This window comes from Eschrichtius robustus, chromosome 13 (assembly GCF_028021215.1).
Source record: "Eschrichtius robustus isolate mEscRob2 chromosome 13, mEscRob2.pri, whole genome shotgun sequence".
In the NCBI taxonomy this organism is placed as follows: domain Eukaryota; kingdom Metazoa; phylum Chordata; class Mammalia; order Artiodactyla; family Eschrichtiidae; genus Eschrichtius; species Eschrichtius robustus.
In genome coordinates this window covers 25,339,218-25,360,120 of record NC_090836.1, presented here as the reverse complement: position 1 = coordinate 25,360,120, position 20,903 = coordinate 25,339,218, and the positions used below count along the sequence as shown (strand labels likewise).

Genomic DNA, 20,903 nt, shown 5'->3' with positions numbered 1-20,903 from the left:
TTTAAATACCGTCTTTACACAGATAACTCCCAAAGTATATCTCCAGTCCCAACTTCTTTTTTGAACTCCAGTGCTATATATCCAATTGCCTCCCTCTTCATTTGGATATCTAATAAGCATCTCAAACTTAACATGACCAGAATTCAAGTCTTGATTTCCTACCCCTGTCTCCAAATTCTTCCTCCACCAATCTTCCCCACCTCAGTAGATGGCAACTACAGTTTACTAATTAATTGCTCAAGCCATTATCTTGGTAATCCTTGACTTTTCTTCTCACATCTCTCATTGGATTTAGTTAATCTGTGGGCCTTCAGCAAAACTGATCTGGAATCCAACTACCTCTCAACGTCACTATAACATTCTGATACAAGCCTTTGTTTAGTCTGTTTTACTAATAGCCAGACTAAACAGAATAATCATTCTAGCCAGAATAATCATTTTAAAAAGAATAATTCAGATCATGTTACTCCTCTGCTTATAATCTTTCAATATTTTCCCAGCTCACTCTTAGTAAAAGTCCTTACAGTGACCTATAAGATTCTATATGATCTGGCTCTTGGCTACCTCCTTGACTACTTCTCCTGCCATTTTCCCCAGTGCTCGCTCTACACCATCCTTCCTGCTGTTCCCCAGACACACCAAGCATGCCCCATGGCTGTTATCTCCAAAATGTACAACATGCCTAGCAAATAGATGATGCTCAAGAATTGTTTGAATAAAGGAAATGACATTCTAGCTGGGGTAGATTAGTGAGTAGAGAGTAAGGAGGTAGCTCCCTATCTAATAAATGGATAAGAAATACATCTGTTTTGCTTATAGAAATCCCTTTGGCTTAGAGCTAAAAGATGAATAGAAGTCAACTCAGCAGACTTCGTACACATGTTCAATTTCTGTTTTCAGATAAACACAGAAAAGCTTTAGTGCAGACATTTTTCTAACAACAGCAGAAATGTAATAGATTTACCCCATGTGTGAGGTTTGTTAAAGATCTGACTCATCATTCATATTCTTGAGATTACAAATTAAAATATATCAGTAGAAATTGTTATATCTATGTGAGTAAAAAATATAAAACCATAAAATGTATGTGCAATATTTAGTAGTATGGAAAAATATTCACAATTGGGGGGGTAGGGGAGGTTACAATGGTATAAAATGAAATACAATTAAAAAATGTATATACTATAGCTTAGGAAAAAGCAGGAGTTACATTAAAATATGAGTATTGGTTATAGGATGGGACTACAGGAGACTTTTATTTTCTCCTTTGAAATCTGTTTTTTTTTAAAATTTTCTACAATGTAAATGTATCACTTAAACAAAAGAATAAAGAAATATAAAGTATTAAATAGGATATATTGACCTTGAATATTCTCTTATTCTAGATTCTGTGAAAGGAAAAATTAAAGTTAATGGTAAAGAGGAGAAAGGAGGTAAGGAATTGGCTTCATTGTCTTGGCTTTGTTTACCTGATATTATGGAAATAGAGTGAGGAATATCTTTGCTGCTAAACACTGTTTAGGAAGAAGTATACCCTGGCTGCTATCAAAAACTTTCCAGTGTTGTGTCCTTATTCTATTTGCTTTATAGTGAAATATGAACTTGTACTAGTTTTCTGAGTGTCAAACTTTGGGGGTGGTGGAGACCTGGGTCAGATCAGGGAGTAGAGAGTAACAAGGTAGCGCCCTATCTAATTAATGGGTAAGAAACACATGTTTTGTTTATGGGAGTTTCCCTAACTATTTGAATTCTATTATTCATTAACATTCTTTCCATATATTTTATGTCTTTTGGATTGTGCATGTATCTCTCTCTCTCTTTTTCTTTTTTGGCTGGGCCATTGCATAGTGAAACAAAATGATAAGATTATTGATGAAGTAAATGTTTTTGGATGACATTAACTTTAGGTTGGGTAATACCTAGAGCATTTGGAGTAAACCCAAAATGTCATTGAATTCCTCAAATCTCTTTTTGGTGTAGTAGCCCCTTGGCCCTTGTGAACCTTCATATCCTGGTTTCAACTATCTGAGAGTAATCCAAATTTCCCTACCAAATAAATGATTGTAATTTGAAATGTAGGCTGAATTTTAGGAGTGTTTAATTTACTCGGGGATTTAGAAGATTGGGTGCTAAAAATGAGCAACAAAACTACATTGAAATAAAGATATGGTTGACTTAGTGGTTCACAGTTTGTGAGTTAAACTCAAAGAACTTTAATCTGTCTTCTTTTGGGAGGTGTCAGTTTTTCAAAACAAGTCATTTAAACCCTGTGTCACCATACATAAGGAGCTATGGAAGCAAAAAAATAGTGATAGAACTTTATAAAAGTACACAACAGTTTAGGTTTTTTTTTTTTAAATTTTTAATTAATTAATTAATTTATTTTTGGCTGTGTTGGGTCCCCGTTTCTGCGCGAGGGCTTTCTCCAGTTGCGGCGAGCGGGGGCCACTCTTCATCGCGGTGCGTGGGCCTCTCACTGTCGCGGCCTCTCTTGTTGCAGAGCACAGGCTCCAGACGCGCAGGCTCAGTAATTGTGGCTCATGGGCCTAGTTGCTCCGCGGCATGTGGGATCCTCTCAGACCAGGGCTCGAACCTGTGTCCCCTGCATTGGCAGGCAGACTCTCAACCACTGTGTCACCAGGGAAGCCCTATAGTTTAGGTCTTAATGACCTAGTTGTAGACATTAAAACCAGATCCTTCATTATTGTATTAAATATGTTTTTTTTTTTCTTTTTGCCTCAAGGATGTCCAGTATTGGATTTGATTCCAGTTAGTTCTATTGAGATCACATCTCCCAATTATCCTAACATTTATCCTAACATGCTGAGCTGCACTTGGACTTTTTATTCTATGTCAGGAAATAAAATGAAGGCAGTGATTAAAGGCTTTATAACAGAAGAATCTTGGAACTGTGAATGGGATTACTTCAATATTTATGACGGACCAGATCAGCAATCAAGATTACTTGGTAAACTGAACTTTCTTAAATGTCCTACATTGAGTGGCATTCATATAAGCATTTATATAATCATATATATGGAAACCATGACCTACATTTGCCTTTGGAATGATATCATTTGTTGTCAGTGATTTTCCATCAGATCCTTCAGCAGAATCCTGAGTATTACTATTATTTTTTTTAATGTACATCAATTTTCTTCATGTCATGCTTATTTATGTGATGTACTTGTGTCCTCTTTCTTACTCTTCTATTTTCTCTCTATTCTTGCTTTACTTTTTTTTTTTTTTAAATTATTTATTTATTTATTTATTTATGGCTGTGTTGGGTCTTCATTTCTGTGCGAGGGCTTTCTCCAGTTGTGGCAAGCGGGGGCCACTCTTCATCGCAGTGCGCGGGCCTCTCACTATCGCGGCCTCTCTTGTTGCGGAGCACAGGCTCCAGACGCGCAGGCCCAGTAATTGTGGCTCACGGGGCCTAGTCGCTCCGCGGCATGTGGGATCTTCCCAGACCAGGGCTCGAACCCATGTCCCCTGCATTAGCAGGCAGATTCTCAACGACTGCGCCACCAGGGAAGCCCCTGAGTATTATTGAACACAATGGGATGAGCATGAGACCGTACTCACTGGATCTTGACCTTTAATTCCAGCTCTTTTTGATTTCATCCAGTGATTCCTATCTCATTTTACCATTAGGGAGCACACTAATTTTGTTTTTCTCAGGAGGTCATATGTTTTAAGAGGTTTTATTTCCTAAACTGCATTTTTAGGTAACTTTTTGAAATTTGTTTACTCAGATTTCATCCTCACAGTAAAGGTGGTTCTCTTTAGGCCCAGGGTAAATTATTAAAAGGTAAAGGTCAATTATCTTGAATAATCTTTGGAGATTTATTGACCACATGGTGTCTACCATGTTTGGATGTCAGGCAATATCCTGTTCTAAGATTGACACATAGAGGGAACTTTTCCAAAGGTTTTGTAATTCAATATTGTATCACCTTCTCCAATCTCCAACCAGTTCTGCCAATCAGGACACCTTTACAATCCACCTATCACAAAGGGCAAGAGGAGAGGTTTATTTTTATTTTTTAAAATTTTTATAAATTTATTTATTTATTTTATTTTTGGCTGTGTTGGGTCTTCGTTGCTCTGCGGGGGCTTTTCTCTAGTTGCAGCAAGCGGGGCTACTCTTTGTTGTGGTGCATGGGCTTCTCATTGCGGTGGCTTCTCCCATTGCGGAGCACGGGCTCTAGTCGCACGAGCTTCAGTAGTTATGGCATGCGGGCTCAGTAGTTGTGGCTCATGGGCTCTAGGGTGCAGGCTCAGTAGTTGTGGCGCACGAGCTTAGTTGCTCCACGGCATGTGGGATCTTCCCGGACCAGGGCTCAAACCCGTGTCCTCTGCATTGGCAGGCGGACTCAACCACTGCGCCACCAGGGAAGCCCCAAGAGGAGAGTTTTGATGCTATCTTTTTCCAGGGACCTTAACCACTCCTATGATATTCTAGGATTTATAACACCAGTAAGTTCAGCAATGTGCTTTGAAATTCCAAAGTTATCTAAATTTTTTCTTATCAATGAGTTTGGTTCCTGCCAAGGATTCTAAAGCAATTGAGAGTATGGAGGTGGAGGAGATACAAAATATCAAGCTATCAGTTCTCCATAAGATTAATATGAGGTGTTTATAGCATCCAACCCTACAACCCTAACTCTTGTGAATGCTTTTCAACCAGAGACCCTTGGAACATACCTGGAGTTGAACAAGTTAGATTTATTACTCATTGTGGAGAGGGAAAACACATATCCTGGAAAACCATGGGTTGTTAAAAGGGTGGTAGAGAGAACCTATTACAGTATTTAGGCTTTGGTCAGGTAATTTTGGAGGTCTAGAGAAGTGGACTTTGCTCTAGATTGCTTGCAGGAAGTGGGGCAATTTTATGATTGGGTATCTCAATCATAGGGAGCCCTGACTAGAGTAAGGATAAAACTGTAATTGGTAAAGAAGTAGCAAGCTCTCATTTCAGCCATGAGAGGTCAATGTTTGGTATTTTTGTTGGTTACAGATGACCTTGTTTTTGTCTCATTTTATCATAGATTCAGAGTCTTGTCTGATGTTGATGTCCTGTGAGATTGTTTATGTCCAACAGGAGAACACAGTCCAGCTGTGAGTGTTGGACCAGTTCCTGGATGTCAGGGCTGCGTTTCTCTTTCTCACTCTTTAGTATTCCTCAACCTGACAACATTATTCCTCTTTAAAATTCTGATTAATCAAAAATTCATGGGTGTCAAAAGATTACAAATGAGACAACTAATATTTCTATAATTAGCTTATACAATTCTATATAAAAGTGAGGACACTACCATTAGTTTGCTAGTTTATACAGTTTTATTTCATATACTTTTATGTCCTTACATAGTTTTAGTTCAGTGAAATATGCAATTTCTATAAGCATTGTTAAACTGTTGAACACTGAGCCCCATTGCTACTCTCCCAGCTAGTTAGAAGGGCTAGCCCATATGTGGAACCACATTGTCTATATTGTCTCAGTTATCTTTTCTTACTAAATCTTTTTGCTCATCTAAATAGAATTTATCAGTTTTTAGCTAGTTTTTAATTATTTCTGTGAATGTAAATGGAGTGGTACACAGCCTCCAAGTTGTCTTCATTGCAATGCTTTTACAATATTTTAATGAAAAGAACTTAGCAAAATTAAGGTTCATCTGGTCTTCCTTCTTCCATTTACCCCATGAAGGTAAGACATCAGTAACTAGTAAACACCATATTAAATGTACAGGTTAAATTCATTCATGACTGAGCATTTTCTAATGTGATAGGCACCTTGAAGAAACAGTGGTAAACAATTCAGAAATGATCACTGCCACCTTCTTTTGGGAAGACAGATGATAAAGAAGAAGAAAACTAGTAACAGTATTTAACAGTAAATAATAATCAAATAATTATTGATTGTCAACGTAATCTGAAGGAAATAAGTTGAAGCAGAAGTATGGAATAATAGTGGGTAGACAGTTGCTTTAGTTAAGATGGTCACAGAAGATCCAAAGAATGAAAAGGAAACAGCCAGGCAAGGCCAGAATAGCAGGTGCAAAGGTGTCTAGTACCTATCTGACCTTACCTCCTACCATTCTCCCTCTCCTTCACCCAAAACCAGGCACACTGGCTTCTTTATTCTTCCTCAGACTAACCGAGCGTATTCCTGCTTGGCCCCAAGGTGACTTCAAGGTTCACTTCCTCAGTTCATTCAGATGTCTGTTCAAATGTTACCTAATCTAAGGCCTCTTCTATCACACAATCTAAGTAACCCTCCTCCACTTTTCCTTCTTGGCATTTATCATGACCTGGCAGCGTATATATCAATATTTATTTGTTTAGAATCTGTTTCCCTCCACCAGAATGAAAATTTCCTGAGAGCAGGACTTAGTCTCTTGTTCACTGCTGTATCTCCAGTGTCTAGAGCACTCCTAACACTTAGTAAATATTTGATGAAAAAATAAGTGAGAAAATGGCCTTGCAGGTGGGAAGAGCTTGGTAACCTGGGAAACTCTCAGAGGTCAGAGTGGCTGGAGATTGAGTGAGGACAGACTGGAATGAGGTGAGGTTGTAGAAGATGGAGGCTTTGCCTAGTTGTGCAGCTCAGGTTATGGTAAGGAGTTTGGATTTTATGCCAATCCAATGGGAGGTCATTAAAGGTTTTTGACAGGGGATTAAGTTGAGGGCTGCTATGACTGCCATGTTGGGAGTGGATTTTAGGGTGACAGGGTGAATTATGTCTGCAGCTATGAGGCTATCATGGTAATCTAGACCTACACTGTCTAATCCATGTTGTCATTTAAATTCAAATTAGTTAAAATGAAATGAAATGTGGTATTAGCCATACTTCAAGTGCTCAATTGCTACATGTAGTGAGTGATTACCATACTGGACAGCACTCATATTAAACTTTACATCATTGCAGAATGTCCTGTTAGTACTGTTTTAGGTAATAGATAATGTTGCCTTGAAAGAGGATGGCAACAAAGGAGTACAAGTGACGTGGACAGATCTGGAGATAGAACTGATAGGATTTCTTGATGGATTGAATGTGGAATTAAATCTGCAGATCAAGGATGGCTCCTAAGTTATGGTATGAGGTTTTTGGAGGTGGTGGCATTTACAGAGATGGGAAATACTAGAGGGAGAAATAGATTTGTGGGGAGAGATCTATCCATGTTAATTTTTTTTTTTTTTAAGATTTATTGATTGATTGATTGCTATGTTGGGTCTTCGTTTCTGTGCTAGGGCTTTCTCTAGTTGAGGCAAGCGGGGGCCACTCTTCATCGCGGTGCGCGGGCCTCTCACTATTGTGGCCTCTCTTGTTGCGGAGCAGACTCCAGACGCGCAGGCTCAGTAGTTGTGGCTCACGGGCCTAGTTGCTCCGCGGCATGTGGGATCTTCCCAGACCAGGGCTCGAACCCGTGTCCCCTGCATTAGCAGGCAGATTCTCAACCACTGCGCCACCAGGGAAGCCCCCATGTTAAATTTTTAATGCCATGATACATCTAGGTTGAGTTAGCAACAGGGAGCTAGAAGTAGAACTCTTAAAGTTTGGGCCTGAGATATAAATTTGATAGTTGTCAGCTTCTTATAAATTTCCTTAAGTTATTCATTCTCTGACTTCATCAGTTTCCTCTATCATTCTCATCAGTTTCAAACACATTCTAGTATTACCCATAATTCAAAACAAAACAGAACAAGAAATTTAGCTGTTGCCCCATTTCTCTGCTTTTCCTGACAGCAAAATCTCTCACTTTCTTAGAGGGTGATGGATATAGAAAGTTTATGGGATTAATGGCGAGAAGGTCATGGAGAGAGCAAACAATTACAGCAGGGAAATACTAATGGATTAGGATAGATAGGAAGTGGTGATTTAGAAAGTAGGATGTTTGAAATCAAAATTTCAGAAGTCTCAAATGATTACAGAATTTCAGAGCAGTGTTGGTAAAGAATGATAAGATAAAAGAAATAAGTTCCCTTGTGTGGTCAAATTTAGGGTTGGCACTGAGCTGGCATTCACTAGCTCAGTCTTACAAATCTTCATAGTCAACGTCCAGTCTGTCTGGCTGTTGCTCCTGCAATACTGGCTATTAAATATCATCCTTTGTCAAGCAACAATTTTAAGGAACATTAACAAACTGGAACACATCCACAGAACATAATGACCAGGATGCTGAAGGGTGTGGACACCTGGGCATGTTTATCTTGGAGAAGAGAGAAGACAGAAGGATCATAATTTCTTCCCTTCAAATATTTATGGAATTCTCACAGAGACTCTCAGGCCAGGTATGAAACTTGTTCTGCCTAGTAACATCTAATAGTTATTGAATGTTCACCATTATTCAGGCATAGTCTTAAGAAATTTTAACTCTTAATCTTCTTAATAGTCGTATGGAGGTAGGTTACATTATCCTCATTTTAAATATAAGGAAACACAAATACATTGAGTAACTTGCCTCCAGTGACATAACTAGTAAATAGAGAAAGTTGGATTAAAGCCCAAGCACTCTGATTCAAAAACTTATATCCTTGGCCACTCCACTAACCATGTGGCCATCATTACACTGATGCCTTTTGATTCAACATGAGCAAGAACTGTCAAGCAATTAGAACTGTTCAAAAAGAGAAAATGCTCATAAGTTCCATGTAGTATCTTCAAATCCAGGTTTCATATGTCCAAGGGTATTTTAGAAGGAACTCCGTGTTAGGGGCTTCCCTGGTGGCACACTGGTTAAGAATCCGCCTGCCAATGCAGGGGACACGGGTTCAATCCCTGGTCCAGGGCAGATCCCACATGCTGCAGAGCAACTAAGCTCGTGTGCCACAACTACTGAGCCTGCGCTCTAGAGCCCACGAGCCACAACTACTGAAGCCCATGCACCTAGAGCCTGTGCTCCACAACAAGAGAAGCCATTGCAATGAGAAGCCCGCTCGCCACAACTAGAGAAAGCCCGCACGCAGCAACGAAGACCCAACGCAGCCAAAAATAAATAAATTTTTATAAAATTAAAAAAAGAAGGAACTCTGCGTTATATGAAAGATTGAACTAAATTATCACTAAAATTCTATATTTAACCTAGTTCCTTACTTCTCATTCAGCCACCCATCTTAAACCTACACATTTTGTAAATGTGTTATCTGTATTTCTATCTAAGCCATTAATAGAAATACTGTACTTGGCAGAACCAAGGATAGAACCATTTTCATACCATTAAGACCTTCCCTTCAGGTTAACATTGTATGGTTATCTAATCAGCTGTGAAACTTCCTAGTCATATAATTATCCACTTACATTTTATATCTGTTCACAGGGACATCATAAGGTACTCTATTAAGTGCTTCACTGAAATCAAGATTCATTAATTTATCTCATTCCCCCTAGCCACCATCTAATTAACTCTTTCCAAAAATTAAATTAGGTTAATTTAATATGGCATGTAAAGGATCACATGCTGGTTGCTTGTGACCACTAATTGCTTCTTCAAGTGTTCAAAACCCATCTATCTAATAATTTGCTGTAAAATTTTGCTGAGGTTTATTTTTATTTAACAAACACTTATAATGCTTCATAAATACAACTTCATATAATTCCATGTGAGTATTTTTTTAATCTCCATTATACAGATGAGAAAATTGAGGCAGAGAGATAGGTTAAATAACTTGCCTAGGGCTACATAGCTAATAAATGGCAGAACTAGCCCAAACCAGCAGTTTGGCTATAGAATCTGAGCCTGTAAGGACTAAGCTGCACTACTTCACTGATACAAGACTTTGGAAATCCTCTAGCCTCTTTGTTTTTCTCTGTCTCCTACCCATCCCCCTCTGCGAATCCCCAATCTCCTTTTTGAAAAACAGAGTAACATTTTCCCATTTCCATTATTTTAAAACTTCCAGAGTGTTAGTTGACTCTATGCAGAATGTCTTTAGTCGACATGGTGCATCCCAAAAGTTCCCCATCACATCCAATTCACCAAACAGATTCTCTGAGCATAAGAATGACGTAGAGATTAACTATTGCCCTATTCCCCACCTTCTCAGATTTCTGAGATAACATTATCTTTAAGACAAATCAGTAGTGTATCATTGTTTTATTTTGAAGGAATTTAAGTTACAGCCTGTACAGATAAATTACAGCAAATGGCCTGTCACTATCAGGACCATCTTTGTGATGACTTTTGTGTTTCTTAATTAGGAAAGGATCATCATTAGTCTGTATTTGGGCAGCCTGTGTGTCTTAGTCAGTTTTGACTACTATAACAATAATGCCATAGTTTGGGTAGCTTAAATAACAAACATTTATTTCTCACAGTTCTGAAGGCTAGAAGTCCAAGATCTGGTGTCTGGTGAGGGCTTGCTTCCTGGTTCATAGCTGTCTTCTTGCTATATCCTCACATGGCAAAAAAAAGCGGGGGTGGGGGGGGTGTGCTAGAGAGCTCTCTGGGGTCTCTTTTAGAAGGGTTTATAAGGCTCCACCCTCATGACCAAATCACCTCCCAAAGGCCTCACCTACTACCATCACATTGGGGATTAGGATTTCTACATATGAACTTCGGGAGTATGCAAACTTTTGGTCCATAGTGCTGTTCCATTACTTCTATTTCTCTGTCCATTTATCATCATCGAAATGCCTCTTTACCTGTCCTTATGATCAAAGATTGCCATATAACTGTATATCATTTCCATATCAATTGCTAGCCCCGTCTTTTCCCTTTATCTTTTAAAATCTATACCCTTTTATCGTTTCAATCAAATCATGAATTTCATCCCACAAATCTTGATCTTACATTATTGATAATCATTCCTTTGTCAAGATTTGTTTGGAATTTAATGTCCCCTCTCTCTCTTCTCCCTCTTTTACCTATGTAACTACACAGGAAAAGTATTTTAATTATCAAGTATATCTCACATTGCAGCTCATTTATGTGGCTCCAAGAAAGAATTTGTCTTGATATCCAGTGGTGCTTACCTAACTGTGAATTTTAAGACTGATGAATCTGTGGGAGAAAGAGGTTTTAAACTTATTTTGGAAGATATGACTCAGAAGCAATCACAGAAAAGCAATATTGGGATCCAACTGCCTATTAATGGTAAGAAATTGTTTTAAAATATTTATTAAAGCAGGTACCATATACGCCTTAAAGTAGAACCTGGGACCCACTGATTTAGGAGTCACTGGTAGTCAGTCACCTTGCTCTAATACTAAAAATAGGATAGCTTCATTTCCAACCATTCCTTAAGGCATGAGAATTTGGTGGTTCAGGTAGATCATGTGAGCTAATAAAGTTAATTGGGGTGAGTATGTGTCTATATGTGTGTATGTTATTTTTATTTAAGAAATAATGATAAACATAAAAGTCAGTCAGTTGCTATTTAAAAGATCCACTGGGGCCATTCAAGCTGAAACAAGGGTAAAGTTCAGTGTGTTTCCATGTCTCTGTTAACATATTTTTTATTAAGTAACCACCTCCCCACCCCCATGAAGAGACCTCAAAAGGAATATTTTAGCTGAACCTATACTAACTTCTCTGCATAAAACAGAAACAAATGTGCTGATTTTTATCTACTTATCCTATCTAATTTTAAGCTAGAATTCCATTAGTTGTGCTTAAGACTAAAAAACCTAATGAATCTATTATTAGGAGATTTTCTTGATTGGAGTGTAATTGCAGGAAGAATTTAATCCATGTGAACGCAAAGTTCTTTTTGATGTCGGTCTACCTTTCCTAGGATAGTGGAATGAATGGGCTCTCCTAAGAGTCCTGGATTTGAGCTGTAGACTACTGAACCACATCATCCTATAGGTGTGATTTTTAATTGTTAAAGGGATGCTCGCCTAACTGACCCTTCTTCTGTGTCCATTGCTTTTGTCTTTCATCACTATATCTCTAAACTGACCCTTTATTCTCACAGTAAAAATATTTAGCCTCATTTCTTTTTTTAAGTATTTTAAAGTAAGTTGAATACTAATAAAATATTGCTGTTACACATGTGTACAAACAGCCCAGAAGTCTGAGTTACCACATATAATGTGGATTACAAATGCAATAAAAAACATGCAGTAATGCAGTAAACCTTAATGCACTAACAACATGTTTGAGTAAATACCTTTTGTGGGTTTTTTCTCCCTAAAATCTAGGATAATCTTAATTTTGAAGAGTCTGCATATTTTTTAGGCATATGTATTTAAAAGGAAGAGGGAATCCATATGTTATACATATCTGAAAAGAAATTAGAAATGAGTTTTGACATAAGTATTGAATAAACACAAACCCACTATGCTAGAAACTTTTTGTTTTAAATAGATTTCTAGTGTAAAAAAAAATCTCAAGTAAAGAATTCACAAGTGACCATTATCTTATCATTCTGAAATTATATGGCTATGGAGATGCTTAATTTTCATTATATTTAAGTCTCTTGTTATTCCCTGGTAAATTTCTTATAAATCTGAGAATGGAGTAAACACATTGGTAGAAATTTTCCCTATGCTTTTCCTTTATATAACCATTTTATTTTGAATACATGTAGCATAAAGTATTTTGATGTGTCTAGATACGTTATACTGGGATAACACAAATGATGCCACAGAAAGAACAATCTCCAGTAATTTCATGATTAAGTGCAGTTTTTTTTTCTTTTTTAAAAATTGATTTGTGTTCTGATTCATCTAAAGATGTATATATTAATGCTTTAGTTAACTATTGATTTTTACTCATTTAAAAGCAATGGAATAAAAGATGAGTCTCATCTCTTGCAAAGAATCCTAGTTTTGAACCTACAAAAGAAATAAATGCCTCCATTCTGAGATTTTAATAGACTTTCACAAGTATTGCTATCTGATGTTTTGTTGTTATTTTTCTAAGGGCTAACAGTAGAAAACAATACCAGAAGACAGCCAGCCCAAGACAAATGTGGAATTCCTGTTGTTGACCCATTTCTCATGGAAGGATCTGAGAGGAATACAAACGTGTTGCCAGCCAAGCTTGGGAAGCCCAGGGTGGTTGGTGGCCATGCCGCCCCTGCGATGTCGTGGCCCTGGCTGGTCAGTCTGCAGTACCAAGGACAGCATTACTGTGGAGGTGCTCTGATTGGGAGACAGTGGGTCCTGACAGCGGCACACTGCAACTTCAGGTGTGTGCCCAAGTGGTACAGGGTTGCGGAGAGCAGGGCGGTGAGGAGCTATTTGAGGGTCCACAGTGGGTGCACTCCTTGTGCTCTCCCCACGTCACAAGAAACATTAAGTATCAGCTCCCACGGATACAGTCCCCATCTTGCAAATGAATTAAAGTGTTAGGTTGATGAAACTTTCTGTGCTTCACTAATACACTTACTACTAATAGGTTGAATTTTAAAAGCAGCTTCCTGCTTCTAGGTATAATTTAATTAATAAGTAACTAACGACACCCCCCCATCCATAAAAATGAAGGTAATGATGTCTCAACATTTTTGCACCAGTCTCTCAGCATGGTGCCCAGAGCCAAGGGGTTGCTCAAATGTGGCTTCCTTTCCTCCTTGCTCTCCTCTACGGACTGTCTGATGATCATACCCAGTCCTGAAGTAAATGTGTAAAGTTTCAAAGAATTTTAAAGAATGTCCTTTAAAGGAACATTTTTTTTTTTTCTTTGACTTTATCTGAATCTTGGTCTCAATGTAATATGGAAATATCTGAAAACTCCTTCCTCAAAGGAGTCTTAGCTTGACGTTTTTAATATTATCTCCCAGAAGTAGTGAGACAGTTGACATTGTCATACAATGTCCCATAGCTGAATGAGTAGATATGACATTTTCAGGGTCTCTAAAATTGGCTTTATAATGAAAGCATCTGCTCAATTAACATGGTGAGCAGGAAGCTTCAATGAACCAAAAACTCAATTTCTTTAGCATTCCCCAACTCTTACTTTTGATATAGCTAAATCACAAGAAGGCATCCTTATTAAGGCAGTTTTCAGACTTTCATGTGCTTAAACTTACCTGGGGAGTTTGCTATAAACGGAATCTTAGAATATTAATCCTGAATTTTGATTTGCTGAGTTACGTCTGGGATTCTGCATTTTTAATACACAAGCCAGATTTAATGCATGTCGTCCCTAGACATTTCTTTGAGAAACATCGTATTAGGGAGTAGAGTAACTATAACTTTCAGGATAGTTTCAGTGACCATCACATAAGTACATCATATAATGCATAATGATTATAATACATAAAATCATTATCTTGAGGCATCATGAATCTTAATTGTCAAAAAAATATTGTACTAAATCATTTTATTTGATGTTATAAAGGCAAGAAAGTAGATACTTTAAAAATTTTCTCAAGGATTGAATTAATGAGAAACTCCCATTTTCTAAGAATTCAGGATAATAAGGATATTAATGTGGATTGAAAATTTTAAAGAAAGTTTTGGGGACTAGATTTTGGCAATAATATAATTGGAGTAGAGAAGCAAAAAAAAAATGTTAAAGAATACATTTTTAGTAATTCTGAAAAGTGATGGCCTCATTAAAAGTGGTATCTATTTCCTCACTCCCTTTTCTTATGACAAGTACTGTCACAGACAACCTGGTAATAGGAAGAAGTTACCTGTGGAATACAGGAAATAGAGATTTGATACCAGTGAAAGCTGTATACACTCACCCCAGCTTCACACAATTTCCTCCCAATGATGATCTATGCTTGTTGCATCTGGAAAACCCTGTTGAACTAGGTCAGTATGGATAACTCTTTTCCATATTTTGAACCTTTTATCTTCCATCTTGCTTAGAAGTGCTGTATGTACTTTTGAAATTAAATAATTATTTTAAATTTTCCTTACATTCTAAGATGCTTTCTCTAAAAGCTGAAGTATCTGCATAAACATTTTGCTGTTATGTGTATTTAATTGACAGAGGTCCAGAGAAGATTTCAGAGAAGTATGTTTTTAACTTTGTCCTATATATTCTCCTGAGACTCTTTATGTTCTATGAGGTTATCCCAAATACTTAGAACATTAGTTTGAACCACCAGATGTTTAATTTTCTGTGCCTTCATAACTTAGTAAAATCTTGGTTTTTAAAAAAATAGTAACTTAAGCCAAAGCTAAGTGAAAGTGAGGCATTGTTAATCCTGGCTCTGTCACGAAGTAGCCATGTGATCTTGGGCATGTTATGTAACTTCTGTGACCTTAGCTTTATCCTTTGTAGAAAGGGAATGGCAGTAACCCACCTACTTACTTAGCACAGGTGAGCATTCAGTGGGAAGGTGTATTGGGGGGGATGTAACTAAGATCTGTGGATAGTCCCTACTTTCACACCCAAGCCTTTCCATGGCATCAGGGTTCTGGGACAGTTTTCTTCCTTTGATCCAATTCTCTCCTCTGTTTCTGCCTATAGACCTCCCTTTTTATGTCTTTTCCGTGCATCCATCCTACAAACCCCCAATCATGGTTCAGTCTACCATTTGCTTTTTTTTTTTTAATAAAATTATTTATTTATTTATTTTTGGCTGTGTTGGGTCCCCGTTTCTGTGCGAGGGCTTTCTCTAGTTGTGGCAAGCGGGGGCCACTCTTCATAGCGGCGCGTGGGCCTCTCACCATCACGGCCTCTCTTGTTGCGGAGCACAGGCTCCAGACGCGCAGGCTCAGTAGTTGTGGCTCATGGGCCTAGTTGCTCCGCGGCATGTGGGATCTTCCCAGACCAGGGATCGAACCCGTGTCCCCTGCATTGGCAGGCAGACTCTCAACCACTGCACCACCAGGGAAGCCCCTACCATTTGCTTTTTATGCTTTTAAAACTGAGTCAGTGAGAGCATTTAGAACAGTGCTTCTTAACCTTGACTATGCATTATCATCCTCTGAGTTGCTTTAAAAACAAAACAAACAAAACTATCAGCCCAGATGCATTTTGGAACAGTTAATTACAATCTCAGGATTGGAGCTCTGACATCAGTATTTTTTCTCTTTATCCTCCTTCTTAAATTTATTTTTAGTTAAACTTTCAATGCTGAGATAATTGTAGATTCATATGCAGTTATAGGGAATAATACAGAGAAACCAAAGTACTTTTTAACCTGGTTTTCACGAATGGTAACATCTTGCAGGATTTGACATTGATGCAGTTGAGATACAGAACACTTTTGTCACCATAAGGATCATTACTGTTGTCCCTTTAGAGCCACACCCGTTTCCTTCCTCCCCATTCCACCCTCCCCACCCAGACTTCTGTCAACCACAAATCTGTTCTGTTTCTATAATTTTGTCAATTCAAGAGTGTTACATAAATGGAATTATATAATCTGTAACCTTTTGGGATTGACTTTTTTCGCTGGGCATAACATCCTGGAGCTTCATTTATGTGGTTGCATGTATGAGTAGTGCATTCCTTTTAATAGCTGAGTAGTGTTCACAGTATGAATGTTTAACCACTCATAACGTTTAACCATTCATTTGTTGAAGAATATCTGGGTGGTTTCTAGCTTTTAGATGTTACAAATAAAGCTCCCACAAACATTCGTGTAAAGGTTGTTTCGTTTTTTTTATTTAAATAATACTGGATTGACTATCCTGATGTGTACATTTTTCCAGGTCTATGATTGCCTTAAGATAAATTTCTCGGAAGCAGAAATGCTGGATTTAGGGCATAACTGTTTTCAAGACTCTTGACATATTTCTAAGTTATAAACACAGCTGGATGTGGAGTACAAGTCAATACATCCCCCTCCTCCATCCTGCCAAATGATGCAATCTGGCAATATCTGTCAAGTTTTAAAGTGTGTGCCTTGTGGTCCAGCAACTCAGTCATCCAGGAATACTGGCACAAATGCACAGATGCATGATCTGGGAAACTTGATGCAGCTTATAAGGGAAAAAATTAAAAGTCTAAATGTTTGCCAATGGGATTTAATAAATCGAGGTACATTCATTATCTGAACACTATATGCTATTAAAAAGAATGATGTAGTAATGATGCCATGTAAATGGCATGATCATAATCTAGTAAATGAAGAATATCAGAATAAGAAAAATGGCTGATTAAAAAAATATGTTGTTAGTAGGAAAATGTTATTTAGCTCAAGGAAATTTGGGAGAAGATACGATACAGCAATGATTATCTGTGAAGGCAGAATAACATAAGATTTGGCACACACGTAGAGAGATGAGTAGGAAAAGAATAGACAAGTTACAAACAGTTTTATTTAATTTTATTAAGAGATAGCAGTAAAAATAAAGAACATATCATTGAAATAAATGGCCTATGATAGCAGATATGCTGACGCACTTAAGTATGTAAAAATCTGGATGAAAATGAAGTTAAACAGCCTGGGAAAAAGGGAAAACAAACACAAGAGCACTGCATTCAGTGTGTGTGTGTGTGTGTGTGTGTGTGTGTGTGTGTGTGACATATATACACACAGACACACAAACCCACAATATTTATATATACACAGATTTTGGTGATAAGAAAAATGTAAATGTTTAAATGTATAATGTATCAATATATTTTATAATAACCTGTGAAGATAGAATTAGATATAAAAATACTTATTAGCTATAAAAATACTTTAACAGTTAAATTGCTACGTGTTTTTCCCCGTTCTTCATGTAACATAGTTGAAAAAAGAAGACAATTATAGGGACTTCCCTGGTGGTCCAGTGGTAAAGAATCCGCCTTACAATGCAGGGGATGCGGGTTCAATCCCTGGTCGGGGAACTAAGATCCCACATGCCGCGGGGCAACTAAGCCCGCGTGCCACAACTACTGAACTTGCGTGCCTCAACTAGAGAGGCTGCGTGCCACAAACTACAGAGCCCATGCGCCCTGGAACCCGAGAAAACCCACATGCCACAACTAGAGAGAAGCCCGCACGCCACAACAAAGAGCCCGCGTGCCGCAACTAAGACCCGACACAGCCAAAAATAAATAAAATAAATAAATAATAAAAATCTTTAAAAAAAAACACACACACACACAAAAAAAAACACAAAACAATTATATTCTTCTCCACTCTCATCTCAAATTCAACAAAGTGATGTCCTGAAGGCACATAGGCAAAAAGACAGATGCACTTTAAAAAATGGTTATGGATGAGAAGCCCCACATTTCAGTGTAGGGCATGTGTTTCTGTTTTCCTAGGAGGATATGGAAATACCTGGAGCAAAGTGGTAACATGTATATTGGGATGATCCCCTCTGAGTAAATAACAGGTGAAATCTTCTGGAAGACTTATTAAATTACAGGGTTAGAAAGGGTACTGTTAGGTCAAAGTAGGTATTTCTAGAGCCATCACTGAAGAGCAAACAGTATTGACAATGTTAATATGCGTTTTTCTTTCTCATCCTTTTAATTAGGAAAGTTTGTATCTCCAATCTGTTTGCCAGGGAAAGATGATAAAATAAATTTACTTTCCAAATGTATGACTGCTGGATGGGGAATAACTGAACCTCATCGTGAGTATATTTTATTACCTCTTCTAAGAGTAGAATGCAAACAAATATATGTGAAGTCTGAGTATACTGTTTACTCATTTTCAATTTTTCTGTATTTTTAATAGGAATGATAGTGGAAAAATTTTTTTCATAATGGACCTAAAGGTGACTGGTTGGGTTTTAGGCCATCATATTCATTAATACAAGTTCACTGATACTTTTAAAAACTGTGTTGGTAAATATCTAGTGATGTTATTAGCTAATAAGTATTTGTGTGTTTCACTTATATGTATTTACTCTCAACTGCACTGTGAGTGCACACACTCACACACACATAATTGTTTTCACAACAGTGTAGATGTTGCTATTGTGAAAACCCATACTTGAAGATATATGAGCCTATTCTTAAAGCTGTGAGGCATTTTTCTGAAATGATAGGCTGGTATAAAAGGTAAATGGGTAGATATGATATCATTTATATGTGGACTCTAAAATATGACACAAATGAACTTATTTATGAAACAGAAACAGACTCACAGACATAGAGAACAGACTTGTGGTTGCCAAGGGGGAGGGGGGCAGGGGAGGGTTGGAGTGGGAGTTGGGATTAGCAGATGCAAACTATTATATGTAGAATGGATAGACAACAAGGTCCTGTTGTGTAGCACAGGGAACTATATTCAATATCCTGTAATAAACCATAATGGAAAAGAATATGAAAAAAATATACATATGTAATAACTGAATCACTCAACTATACTTCAATTAAAAAAAAAGGTAAATGGCTAGAAAGATTATGTGCAGATATTCTAGTCCATATAAAGATCAAACCCATGACTCTGGTCTCACATACACCCTATTCTGCAAATGAATTAACTACTTACAAATATCCAATAAACTAAAGAGTTATTTAGAATGCAATTTCAGTTGTCAGCTTCCGGTCAGTGTCAGCACTTAACCAGAATGTCTGCTCAGCAGAAGTCAAATCAAAAGAATGAGAATGTCGTGAAACCAATGAATTAAAGTATAGACTTAATATGTAAAAAATGAATTATATTGTTTGCTTTATCAACAACTGATTTGAGTGTAAACTTTGTCTTTTTTTCGGAAAGTGATATTTTTATATCTTCTGAGGACTAAAGACACACAAGAACCCACATAAGATGTTTTTCATTGTTTCTGTTGTATAAGCCACTGTGGAGTGATTCTATTAGTTTTTTAGAAGTCACCTAACAGCATCACTATAGTGCTGAGAGGGGAGAATGGGTGGGATTTAACCCTTGGAGTCTGTGTATATATAAGGCTATTTTTGTTTCATCCTTTAATATCATTTGCCTATGTGTTTTTATTCCTTTTCCACTAGAAGGTGAATTTCCTAAAACGGTGCAGCAGGCAAAGGTACCACTGATTAGTAGTACATCTTGTCGAAGCTACTGGGGACTGGATATTAAAAACACCAATATATGCGGAGGGGCTGCAGGATCATCCTCCTGTATGGTAATGAAGGCCTGCGTTGAGGAGGGCAGGAGTTTTCTTCTCAGTGTGTCTCATGAATGGGTGTTTGCTGACCATAAAAAGGTATAAATGTATGGTAGTTTTAAAATGAAAAGTGAGAGGAGTAAGTACATTGCTCAATTGATGTACTGTGATTGCTAATTTGATATTTTTGTGGATTCTATTCTCAAAAGGAATTACTTGTTCAATTGCTAGGTTGAACTATGTGAAACTGATAACTTTCAACTGTTTTTGATCCACAAAAAAATGATTTCTTGTGGTTCAACTTCATAGCTGAATTGGGTAGCTCAAACTACTTCCAGTAGCACTGAAAATATAAAGATGCTTTCACGTAACTCAAAACCATCATTTAGTCATTTATATTTATTAGATGCTTGAAACTTTCTGCATGGCACAGTCTATTGTCAGCACAAAATGAATTTATGCTAAATGTTTCTTTCAGCCTCGCCTTGAAAATATAGATTTTGATCTGATTCAGAGATCTGTAACACCAGCCAACAACCTCAGTAGTTGTAGTTCCCCATGCTGTTAGATCATCGCCTGCAGTTGGGGGTTAGTGTCAGCCATGAATCATGCAGCCAGGAGAATGAACTTCTCTTTTTGCTGGTTGCAGGGAGATTCTGGAGGACCACTGCAGTGTGCCCAGGATGGGCAGTACAAGCTCATCGGTATTGTGAGCTGGGGCAGCAGTAACTGCCATCCTGCCGCACCAACGGTCTTCACCAGAATTTCTGCTTATAGAGACTGGATCACATCTGTCACTGGAGGAGAAGCATGATCACTGGAAGAGCAGCATGGTGGAACTGTGTTCCTAAGTGGGAAAGGAAATACATGACCGCCTCCCTGAAAAATATGTCTCTTGTCATTGCTAAAAAACTCAATGTCACTTCCCCCAACCCTTGTCATTGAGGAGCTTGGATTTGGTGTGTACATACATTCAATATTAAACATCGGTCACAGAAAGCTAATGTTGGTTCATGCC

The 20,903-nt window shown here is 37.7% G+C and overlaps 1 protein-coding gene across 1 annotated transcript in view; it reads left to right on the top strand.

Annotated features, from left to right (window-relative positions):
* Positions 1–20,903, top strand: part of OVCH1 (ovochymase 1) — a 93,175-nt gene extending 72,272 nt beyond the window's left edge. The window contains exons 20-27 of the mRNA XM_068560300.1: positions 1,386–1,433; positions 2,744–2,968; positions 10,923–11,096; positions 12,870–13,137; positions 14,550–14,710; positions 18,329–18,427; positions 19,770–19,903; positions 20,535–20,903. Of these exons, the coding sequence (XP_068416401.1) occupies positions 1,386–1,433; positions 2,744–2,968; positions 10,923–11,096; positions 12,870–13,137; positions 14,550–14,710; positions 18,329–18,427; positions 19,770–19,903; positions 20,535–20,699 (1,274 nt within the window). The 3' untranslated portion in view covers positions 20,700–20,903. The remainder of the gene's footprint in view (positions 1–1,385; positions 1,434–2,743; positions 2,969–10,922; positions 11,097–12,869; positions 13,138–14,549; positions 14,711–18,328; positions 18,428–19,769; positions 19,904–20,534) is intronic.